At 36.2% G+C, this 11,712-nt stretch overlaps 3 protein-coding genes across 4 annotated transcripts; 2 read left to right on the top strand and 1 right to left on the bottom strand.

The window, feature by feature from the left end:
* Positions 1–314: 314 nt before the first annotated feature.
* Positions 315–2,835, top strand: LOC111479626. Its single transcript, XM_023124382.1, has 5 exons — positions 315–647; positions 995–1,127; positions 1,781–2,001; positions 2,178–2,351; positions 2,490–2,835. The coding sequence occupies exons 1-5, from the start codon at positions 477–479 to the stop codon at positions 2,574–2,576; spliced, it is 786 nt and encodes a 261-aa protein (XP_022980150.1). The 5' UTR covers positions 315–476; the 3' UTR covers positions 2,577–2,835.
* Positions 2,836–2,865: 30 nt separating this feature from the next.
* Positions 2,866–4,431, bottom strand: LOC111479627. 2 transcript variants are annotated; one of them, XM_023124384.1, is made up of 2 exons: positions 4,107–4,431; positions 2,866–3,201 (listed from the first exon to the last, which is right to left on the bottom strand). In XM_023124384.1, exons 1-2 carry the CDS (start codon positions 4,422–4,424, stop codon positions 3,010–3,012), a joined length of 510 nt encoding a protein of 169 aa, XP_022980152.1. In that variant the 5' UTR covers positions 4,425–4,431; the 3' UTR covers positions 2,866–3,009. The 2 variants fall into 2 exon arrangements, with proteins under 2 accessions (XP_022980152.1, XP_022980153.1); XM_023124385.1 differs by having other exon boundaries at positions 2,915–3,198; positions 4,107–4,420.
* A 941-nt stretch (positions 4,432–5,372) lies between these two features.
* Positions 5,373–10,911, top strand: LOC111479604 (signal recognition particle 54 kDa protein 2-like). The gene is made up of 9 exons (XM_023124351.1): positions 5,373–5,733; positions 7,210–7,309; positions 7,658–7,811; positions 8,386–8,536; positions 8,617–8,765; positions 9,106–9,206; positions 9,286–9,443; positions 10,038–10,152; positions 10,258–10,911. The coding sequence occupies exons 1-9, from the start codon at positions 5,503–5,505 to the stop codon at positions 10,584–10,586; spliced, it is 1,488 nt and encodes a 495-aa protein (XP_022980119.1). The 5' UTR covers positions 5,373–5,502; the 3' UTR covers positions 10,587–10,911.
* Positions 10,912–11,712: the final 801 nt, after the last annotated feature.

The raw sequence follows: 11,712 nt of genomic DNA, 5'->3' as shown, positions 1-11,712 counted from the left end.
CGTAGTGAATGATCTTTAAGAGATCTATTAGATACTTAATAAATATTTTTATTAATTCTAGAATTAAATAGGAACACTTTTTGAAGGGAGGGAGTACATGAACAAACTGGTTCAAATGAAAGTTTTTAAACGGATTTTTTTATAATTTAACCTAATTATTATAAGAAAGCTATCCTTTGACTCTACCGTTTGATATTTAATATTGTTTTTTCTTTTCGTTAATTAATTAATTATATGTAAATAAGCCGTTAAACGCTCCTTTCTGTTAATGCATTAGAAAAGGGGGAAAACAGAGAGTTACAAAAACCTAACCCCCAAACAAATCAAATTCTCTCTTTCCCTTTCTTCTTCTTCCTTCCTTCCACAACCTCTTTGCTTTCCCTTTCTGTTCGTCGTCTCCGATTTCGATTCCTGTGTTGCTCCGGCGACGAAGGTGGTCTTAGGTAATAGTCTCTGCACCCGACTACCCGGAGACGATGTCTGCTGTGGTGTGCGGAACCAAGAGATCCTTCTTTGAAGAACTTCCCCCTTCGCCTCCCATTTCCAAGCGCCTCCGCTGCTCCTCTTCTACTTCTCCCATTACTTTCCCTGCGCCCTCCTCTCTTATTGACCACCTCCACCATTTGTTTCCCCACATGGACCATCAGGTTTCTTCTTACTTCCCTTTTTTCTTTCACTCCGATTTTAATTCCTGTTTTTTACTCCCTGCTTCTGTGTAATGTCATATTTCTTGATGCCATTATAGCCTGAATCTTGATGGCCTTGGGGGACTCTTGTTATTCTCTTCTTGTTGTATGTATTGCTTAAATATGCCTCTGGATTGTGCAATATCAACTAATTCGACTTACTTGCGGAATGGAATTTTAGTGGTTCTATTCAGTTTTATTTTGCAATGCATCTCTTTCGGTGACTTGTTTCATAACTGCTGCATGTATGTTATAATTAATACTATCCTCCAGGGTTTTCTTGATCGTGCTTTCATTTTTCCTTCCAGCTTCTTGTAAGAGCCCTTGAAGAATGTGGCAATGACTTGGATGCTGCCATAAAAAATCTGAGTGACCTGTGTTTGGGGTCTGCTGTTGAGAATCCTGTTGCTACTGCAGAACCAGAGCCAAATTTGGATCAAGGTATCACAAAATTCTAAGCAACGAAGGACATGCTTCATATGTAGTTTCTTTGTTTCTATTCGCTCAAGATTTTAATTATATTATGATGATGAATTCATCTAATTCAAGATTAAATTCCCTGTTCAAGAATTTGATGCATGCTTATTTCATGGAAGTGATCCAATGGGTCCCCCTAACTTGCCGTCCCTAGTTTGGATTCCTAATTATACCCTTAACTTGTGCAGATTAGAGGAGGGTTTAGGTTTTGATTAAGATTTGAAAAACAAGAAACGGAGTTCTCATTCAGATTACTATGCATCCATTCTCTTAGAATAAGATGTATTCTTTTCTCATGTAAGAGACTCAATGGTTTGCTACCTTAGTTCTGAATTGCTGGAGATTAAGCTGCATGAGGAACGATAATCTTCCTTAATTCATTTGTGGTTGATGCTTGTGTTGTCCCTGATCGTTTTGTAATGTGTTTTTTTACCTAGTCTTGACATTTGTAGATGCCTCTCAGCACTGTCTATTGTAAAACTTTGATATTAATGTTGGACTTATCGTGCATGTTTCTGCAGAAAGCACTTTAATTAACCTTTTGTAATCCTTGAAATTTTATCTTATTTCTTCTCTGTAAAGATCAATAATTCAGTGCATGCCTAAAAAATTCTCAGGTTCATTTGCTAATGATGGAGAGGCTGCTGCTTCTGAGAATTGTTCAGTAACGAGCAGTGTTTCTCTCGATGGTAGAAAATGGATTGACTTGTTTGTTGTGGAAATGGCGAGTGCTATCGACGTAGCTGATGCTAGGAGTCGTGCAGCAAGAGCATTGGAGGCTTTAGAGAACTCAATTAGTGCAAGTGCTGGTGTTGATGCTGCACAAAATTTCCACAAGGTACTAAACTTTTAATGGCCACTACTACAAATAATTTTCCACATCCTTGGGTTACAATTTTGGGATACTGGTAGGGTTTTTGGAGCATTAGAATGAAGTTAGAATTGGTTTGGGGTTATTTGCTTGTTAAACATGCTATTTGCTTGTAAACTTATGTTCTTTTCACTGTCTCCCAGGAAAATATGCAACTGAAGGAACAAATTGAAGTACTACTACGAGAAAATATGATTCTTAAGCGGGCGGTCGCCATTCAGCATGAACGTCAGAAGGAATTTGAGGGTAAGAATATAGAGTTGCAGCATCTCAAACAGTTGGTATGTCAATACCAGGAGCAGCTCAGAACCCTAGAGGTGAGAATAAATGTACAACTTTTCTAAGTTTCTTCCCAATTATCAACAGTCCTGGTTTAAGTTCTTAAACATGTTTGTGTTGATGCAACTTTTTCTGACCAGTTGAAAAAAAAAAAACCTGTTGTTTTTGTTATACAGATAAACAATTATGCTTTGACAATGCATTTGAAGCAGACTGAACAAAGCAGCTTGATTCCGGGACGCTTCCATCCCGATGTGTTCTAGCAAAGAGAAATTTAATTGATCTAAATTATTGGTTGCAGAAAGAAACTAGTTGAGAATGAGTCAGAGGAGGAAAGGGAGAGCAGGGAGGAATGGTGCACATTCATTAGCACATCAGTTTCTATGAATAGAGGTACTGCTAGTCAGTTTGTTTGTTTTTTTAGTTTGAGTTTGGTCATACCATCAACCTGGATTGGTGACTGTCATACCATCAACTATTGTTTCCCCCATAGATTTCAATAAAAGTCCTTGTTTAGCTCGATGATTTCATCGTTTTCATCACGATCTGGGAGATGAAATTATCGTCATATTGATTATAACCCATTTGCAGAGCGATTTCATGGTTTTCATCACGATCTGGATAACAAAACAATTCAATTTCCAGTGTTTTTATCAAGCAATTCCTTGTGAAAACGAAAGAAGTAGTGGATTGTTGTTAGCTTTGTCTGTCTTGACGACTTTGGTTGATCAAAAGACATATGGCTACAACCACAGGAGTTGATACCATAATAAGAGCTTGTACAATATTGGGTTTGGTCATCTCCGGAAAGATTATGCTTCCATACTTTATTCCACCGCCCACTGCTATGGACCCTGCCGCCATTTTCAACACAAACTGCACATCCTGCTGCATCATGGTACACAGTAAGTGAAGAGATTGTTGCTATATATCCTCATATCATCCTCTTTTAGATCTTACCCCATTAATTATTGATTATAATCATTCCGAATTTACTGAACTATGATGATAATCTTGAAAGGAAATGGTCTAAAAATGAATTGGATACCTATCGAATTGAGAATGCGTTGGATAAATGTGAGATCTCATATCGGTAGGAGAACACCCTTTATAAAGGGTATGGAAACCTCTACCTAGTAGACGTTTTACAAATCTCGAGGGAAAGTGCGAAAGAGAAAGCCCAAATAGAACATATCTGTTACTGGTGGGCTTGGGCTGTTACGAATGGTATCGGAGATAGACATCAGGTGATGTGCTAGCGAGGAGGCCGAGCTTTGTAGGCAGTGGACACGAGGTGATGTACAAGCAAGGACGCTCGATCTCGAAGGGGGTGGATTTGGAGGATCCCATATTGATTGGAGAAGGGAACGAGCACCAATGAGGATGCTGGGCCTCGAAGGGGATGAATTGTGAGATCCTATATCGGTTGGCGAGGAGAATGAAACATCGAGGACAATATCTACTAGTAGTGGACTTGTACCCCATATCGGTTGACGAGGAGAATGAAACATCAAAGACAATATCTAACAGTAGTAGGCTTGTACCGTTACGATAAATCATTCCAGGTTTGATTGACGAGAGGAAGGCATACTCAACCTAACAAGAACCTGATGCAGCTGGTTTACTCAATTCCAGATTTCCTCGTCAAATACAGTAAAAGTGGTCAATTATAGAAATCTATCGATTTCTCCCGCATTCAGCCTAGATTCAGCTAATTAGCCCTAGAATTAGCAGGTGGTAACAGAAATATGCAAAGCGTATGAGCTAGAAGACAATTAGAAAGAAACACACACCTGACTGATGCCGGTGTCGTCGTCGCCGCCGCTCGAATTCCCTTCTTGTCCAAGTGCTCGAATGGCAGGAACTTTCGGCCGCGTATTGAGAAAGCAATTTGGATAGCAAACTGCGAGCCTTGTGAAGTTCGTCGGCGGCTTCTTTTCAGATTTGATCGGAGCCGGAACGCCGATCTTCAAAGCTGCGGTTGCTGCCGCCGTCGATACCATTTTCTCTCTTATCCTCTTTTCTTTTAACGGCCACCGCAAAATTATCTTTGCTCCTTCACTCTGCGCACGTAGTTGTTGGCCACGTCCGCAAAGTTCTGTTTGGTTCATTCTTTTTCCATTTAATCAGATATTTAATTTTAATAAAAAAAAATCATTTTTTTATCCATTTTGCAGCCTTATTTCAATTTTTCAAATCATATTGTTTCAATAAGATTATTTTTTTATTTCAAATTTTCAAATCTTATGAGAAGTAATAAATTAGGGTTTAAAATAAAAATGACATGAATTTTTTTTTTTTTATGAATTTTAAAAAGTTTTCACAGATTTATTTAAATGATTTTTTTTTGGTATTTATCTAATTTGTTGAATTTTGATAGACTTTTACATTATATATTTTTAAAATTTTATTCTTTTATATATATATATATATATAGTGGATGTGAGGAATTTAAAGAAAATAAAAGTAAAATTTACCATAATTTTATAAAATAATTAAAATTTAAAAAATAAAATTGAAGATTTAGAACAAAGAGCAACATAATTTATCATTAAAATAACAATAAATGTTAATTATTTTAGTTTATAATACTTTTCAATTGTATGTTAACGTAATGTATTTATTCGCTCACGTTTTTCTAAAACGTTTCTCTTTTGCGTGAAGTCCAAATTTTACCCAACTGACTTTTAATTGGGTTAAAGCAAGTGATGCACAACTGTTGTCTCGCTGTCATATGAGTGTGATTGTGACAAGTGACATCATTAGAAAAAAAAAATCGGTCAATTCTACTATATAAATACACCCGAGAATTTCAACTCTTATAGCATCTTGATGATCATACTGAGGGTAATTTTTATTTTCGATTTATTTTTATAATATTGGGTTGGTCTTAATAATGATCCTATTTTAAAATTATTGGATAATAAGAGGAAAATGAAATCCAATTCAAAGTAAATTAAAAAAAACAAAAAAACAAAAAATGGCCCAAAGCTAGGATCTCCTGCGGGCAGGCCCATAATAGCCATTTAGTTTTCTAAACGGATTTTTGATATTACCACTCCGCGTTAGCCTCTGAAAGGCGGAGAAGAAGGTTGCTAGATTTTCAGAAACCCCCAAATCGGAACCCTATTCTAAAACCTCTCTTAATCGACCAACAATTCGAATCCAGATTTCGAAGAGTCAGCGAAGATGGTGTTAGCACAGCTTGGGGGGAGCATTTCTCGTGCTCTCCAGCAGATGAGCAATGCGACGGTGATCGACGAGAAGGTTTTGAATGAATGTCTCAACGAGATCACCCGCGCTCTTCTTCAATCCGATGTTCAATTCAAGCTCGTCCGTGATATGCAGACCAATATTAAGAAAATTGTCAATCTGGATGACCTCGCCGCTGGTCACAATAAGCGCAAGATCATTCAACAGGTATGTTTTGTTTCGTTTTGTATTTCAGTTTCCTTTTCCGTATTCTCGTCGTGAGCGATGAGTTCTTTTATTGTTTGTTTTTGATGATTTGGTGTTGGGGAGGTAATTTATGAAACTAAAGTTGATTGTGATAGTTGTAGCTGAATGTGGAACTAGTTTCTTGTTTCTCTACCTCAGCGCTTAACGACTTTTTAATTTCTCGTCCATATAATGGATTACGTACTACGAGAATTTAAGTGCAATACAGACTTTCTGAGCGTTATTAATTGTGTGTGTGTGTATATATATATATATATATATATATATACTTGTCGAAGTTTATAAATGTGTATACTTCAGGGTTACTGTTGCAATTGCTACTTGGCATTCCAATTTTTCGAAGTGAAATAAACTGCTGTTGTAGAGATAACCGGCCAGAGTTTGTTGGCACTTCCATTGTCTTCATTGTTCTATGGGACTCGAGTTTTGTTCTATTTTAGAGCTGTTTCACCTTATCCATTCACCTTTCCTGCTTGGATGACCGGTCTGTTTGGATTAGTGGTGTTCATGGCCTTGCCACCTACAGGATGAGAGATGCATTTTGGGATGAGTTCTGTTTAGATAAGAAACACAATAGGATTAAACAAGAGAAATAGAGAACAACCTAAGGGCCAGGGGTAGAGAGAAACCTTGGGATGGTTGGGCCTTTTTGATTTCGTGGCCATTTTTTGGATTTGGCTGGGGATTCCAAAGTTATATGGCTTTGTTTTGTTGGGGGGATAGAACCACTAAGTCTACGAGGGCTCTCAATAGGAATATTGTAGACTGGTTCATCCTTACCTGGATGGGTCTATCACTTTGTCTAGTCTTTCTGCTCACTGTTGACGAGCTGTAGGGTAGACCTGCTCTTGCTTTCTAGATGTTGAATGGATGTTTTTTTAGAACGTTAAACAATCTTAAAATCCTAGATCAACTTCAGATCTTTGGCCCATCTCTTTATGAACTTGTTTTATTAAATGTGGTCCTCCACCCTTTGGATGACTTGGATGAAAGAAGCGCGCTCTTTTAAAAAGCTTACGAAAGAGAGGTTAGCCTCAAGAGTGTGACCTTGTGATAAAAAGGAAGAAACAAGTTGGAGGTAGTAAAAGCAAAACTGAAGTGGATAAACGAAGGTGATTGGAGTACATTCTTCTTTTCACAGAGTGTGTGATTTATAACCAACCAAGGTTCATTTCCAGCAGTAAGTATTTGAAGATGCTATATCCCTCATCATTTTTAAAACTATTTATGATATTAAAACCATGCTGAACAACTTTACTCATTTTATTGGTTACTTTTGCCATTCTATAACTCTGCCCTTCTTAGATGTTACATTTCTTTTGATGGGAATCTTTAGAACTTCGCTACATGATCCATCTAATGCAACTCTTTAACTCACCTATTTGTACTATTTATTGGTAAGCTAGGTTTTAAGAGATTTTCTCTTCTCCTCTGTAGGCTGTATTTAATGAACTGTGCAAAATGCTAGATCCTGGGAAGCCTTCTTTTACACCAAAGAAAGGAAAACCAAGTGTTGTCATGTTTGTTGGTTTGCAAGGTATGTAACAGCTGGTAAGATTGTTGCCTTCAGTACTTGTTTAATGATCCACTTAAATGTGGTGTGCTACAATTTAGAACGATAAGGGCTCATTGCTCTTATCATTTTTCGTCACTATTTGAATCTGTCAAGAAGAAATCTAACGCTACTATCTGGAGTTTTTTAATCATGATTGAGCATCGGAAAGATTTCTAGTTATTTTTTGATGAAGGATTTCTCTCATAAATCATAATACATTCCTGTTGAATTATATTGCCCAAGCATGGAATCTATGTTTTCTTTTTACTCTCTCAGTTTTTTCTGCGTGTTATTGATTAGTATATACTTTTTTAAATATCTAAAACTCAGGGTCTGGGAAAACCACAACATGTACGAAGTATGCATATTATCATCAGAAGAAAGGCTGGAAGCCTGCTTTGGTCTGTGCAGATACATTCAGAGCTGGTGCTTTTGATCAATTGAAGCAGAATGCAACCAAAGCAAAGATTCCCTTTTATGGAAGGTAGATAGTTCATATGTATTATTGAGTTGACTATGCATTTCTGTGATCATGGAAGTTACTTTTATTTTAAATAATAGTAACTATATATGACGGATAATTAGTCGGAAAGGGGCGAAGGAGCGAAGCATACTGATAGTTGGAGAGGTGAAGAATAAAACACCTATTTACGGCCGGTTTTACCAAATTAGTGATTTATGCCTTCCATATCTCATCCTCCCCCAATCCCCAACCACATCACAAATGTGCTGTGCTAAAAGAAAGAAAGCTTAAAACTCCAATACTGTCAAACACAAGGATCGATGCCGGAAAGTAGTTTCCTCTTAGCAAGAAGAGTTCTAAAGAGGACAACACCGTAAAAGAACTGGGACATATGTTTACTTCCTAGTTTATGATTCCAGGCATATTTAGACCATAAAAATGTTTATTCATATGTGTGCGCATTTCCTCATTTTTTATTCCTTTGTTTGTATTTCTTACTTTTATACACAAAAATTTTCTCTGTCTGCAGTGTGCTTGATTTATTCATCAAGGTATTATTCAGTATTTCAATTATTCTCTATTTCCCCTTTTGTAGTTACATGGAATCAGATCCTGTAAAAATTGCGGAGGAAGGTGTGGAAAGATTCAAGAAAGAAAATTGTGATCTCATAATTGTTGATACCAGTGGGCGTCACAAACAGGAAGCTGCTCTTTTTGAAGAAATGCGTCAAGTTTCTGAAGCAACGGTATTTTTCTTGTACTTATTTTTTTATGGCCATTTGATGATGACTTGTTAAAATTACTTACTGTTCTTCGCCTTGTCCAGAAACCGGATCTTGTTATATTTGTCATGGATAGCAGTATTGGTCAAGCAGCATTTGACCAAGCTCAAGCATTCAAACAAAGTGTTGCAGTTGGCGCTGTGATTGTGACCAAAATGGATGGTCACGCAAAGGGAGGTGGTGCTCTTAGTGCGTAAGTTTTCAAAGCTGTTTTTTCTCCTTTATTATTATTATTTTTTTGGGATGAAAAATCATACTGTGTAGATTGTTTTGCAAAAAACCGTGCTTTGTAGTTTGTGATCCTTATGAAAATTTTCTGTTGAAATTCTTCAGATTTATTGTTTGATTAAGTTCCTGGTCAAATGACTTCGTCAATTGATGCGTAGAAGGATATTTTTGTCAAATTTTGTTTTGCATTTATGGTTCTCTTTTTCCGGGATAGATTGTGTGCATATTTGTCTGTGAACGATGTATAGATGAACAGAGTATCATTGAGCTAAATCTCTTTCTTCATGTTCTACTTATTGTTGCAGTGTTGCAGCAACAAAGAGTCCAGTCATTTTCATAGGGACAGGAGAACACATGGATGAGTTTGAAGTTTTTGATGTTAAACCATTTGTCAGCCGTCTCCTAGGTGATTTTTCTATTAAATCTGAACTTGTTTACGTCAGTTGCTGTAATGTTTCCTGTTCATTAAGAGACTGTCAATTTAGGCATGGGAGACTGGTCTGGATTCATGGATAAAATCCATGAAGTCGTGCCAATGGATCAGCAACCAGAGCTTTTGCAAAAGCTTTCAGAAGGAAATTTTACTTTGAGAATTATGTACGAGCAGTTTCAGAACTTGCTGAAGATTGGTCCAATTAGCCAGGTATTATTCATACTCGATATAATGCACTGTAATTTTATTGTTTGCTTCTCCCATATCTTTGAAGAAAAAGTAGGTTGATCTTTTGAAATTTCTGAGGGACATTTGTGGGTAGTAGTGTGGCTTAAAGGTTCACAATATTAAGAGCTTTTTCCTCTGGTTCTAATCTTTACACTACTAAGATGAATGAATTTGAATCTTAGAAATACCTTCTGTTTCTTGCAATACGACCACTTTATGGGGGAAGACAAAGGTGTATTGTAATATTGATTAAGCAAGTTAACAATATGTTTTCCTACACATTTTTTATTTACAGAAGCGTTTCTTCTGCAACTTTCATAGCAAATAGGTTTTTTAATTGGTAAGATTGAGACATTGGGGTCCAGAGCATTATAAGTGCTAGCTAGCCCAGTTCACAGAATAAAAAAATGCGTGTTCTGTAATTTGAACATAGGCCTGCTCTAAATACTTGGTATACTCTGATTGCTTATTCTGAAAAGTTGGCGGTTGAGCTTGTTATTCTCTTGTTGCAGTTTTTCTTTATATCAATGACTTTTTTCAATGTATAAGCATTACTCCAAGAACTGGTCTGTTTAGGTATTTTCAATGCTTCCTAGATTTAGTGCTGAATTGATGCCGAAAGGACGTGAAAAGGAAAGCCAGGCGAAACTAAAGCGTTACATGACCATGATGGACTCGATGACAGATGAAGGCAAGTTGAAATTATCCATATATCCTTCCCTTCTCTTCTTGCTATGAATACTCTGGTTCCTTTTGAATTTGTTGTCCTCATGCATGAATTTCATATTTTAAACAGAATTGGATAGCTCAAACCCAAAGCTCATGAATGAGTCACGAATGATGCGAATAGCACGAGGTTCAGGTCGCCGTGTTCAGGAAGTAATGGAAATGATGGAAGAGTACAAGCGTCTTGCCAAGGTATGGAGCAAGATGAAAGGGCTCAAGATCCCAAAGAAGGGCGAAATGAGCGCGCTATCTCGAAATATGAATGCACAGCACATGAGTAAGGTCCTTCCTCCCCAGATTTTGAAGCAAATTGGCGGGATGGGTGGACTACAGAGCTTGATGAAGCACATGGGTTCGAATAAGGATATGATGGGGATGCTTGGAGGTGGAGACAAGTAGAGCTTTGATTGGAAGTTTGGTTCAAATTATCATGTTGCAACAATTGGATCGTCATGCAGCACGCAGAACGCGTGGCAATACTGATTTTCTAGAGGGAAGAAGACGATGACGTTGACGATTTTACTGGATTGATTAAGTCATAGGACAAATATGTATACTTGATTTATTCTCTAGCATGGTTGCAGTCGGGACAGTTCGAGCTAATTGTTTTTACCCCTTTTTGACTCCGGAATTTCGCCCTCCCCACATTCCCCCATTGTTCTTTGTTCAAGATGTTTAAAATATTTAGAAGGGAATATAGATTCTTAATGCTTTCTCTGTCAAATCATAAATAGAGTTTAAAATTTTGTGCTGCATTGGTCAACCTTCAAAAAAAAAAAAATAATAATAAAAAAAAAATTAAAAATAATATATATATATATATATTTGTTTTTCAACAGGATAATCTTAGAGATGAGAAATTACAAACGATATTAGTAAAATGTGGTTAAGAAATTAACCAAAATTAAAATAATATTAATGGTTTTTGTTTAATATAATTTATAGTATTTTGTGTTATTAAGTCATTTTTTTAAGAGAAAAAACTAAAATATGTGTATAATATAATATTACATATATATATTATAAAATAATAACTCTACAAAATTTATAATATAAAATATGATAAATAAAAAAATTATTAATACAACCGCTTTGTATTTGTTCCTAGTGATTTAACTTAAATCGTTCATGCGACATGTGAATGGGATATAATGCATTTTTATAAGAGTGAACTATGGAATATTTAAAGATTAATATTTCAAATTTTAATCATAAGTTATGAACTTTAATATATTGATTTGCATGAGTGAGAATAATTCTTGTAGTTGATTCATTATATCAATAAGTTTGAGGACTTGACCAAATAAAGAGATGAGAATATAATTTTTCGAGATGAAATTCACTCCTTTCTAGTACATAGATAAGTAAGTGAGTAATTCTCTTATGTCTAATCTGAATAATAGAAGAACTCTAACACTACTCTCACTCGTTAAAGAGGGACTGAAATTAATTTATGAGTGGTATTTTTGAACTAAGTTCTAATTTTGAACCACTAGTTTCAAACTAGAGAGCTTTTAGAGTTTTA

This window comes from Cucurbita maxima, unplaced genomic scaffold (assembly GCF_002738345.1).
Source record: "Cucurbita maxima cultivar Rimu unplaced genomic scaffold, Cmax_1.0 Cma_Scf00005, whole genome shotgun sequence".
NCBI lineage: Eukaryota > Viridiplantae > Streptophyta > Magnoliopsida > Cucurbitales > Cucurbitaceae > Cucurbita > Cucurbita maxima.
Note: the sequence above shows the minus strand (reverse complement) of the source record. Positions and strands in the feature narration are given on the sequence as shown.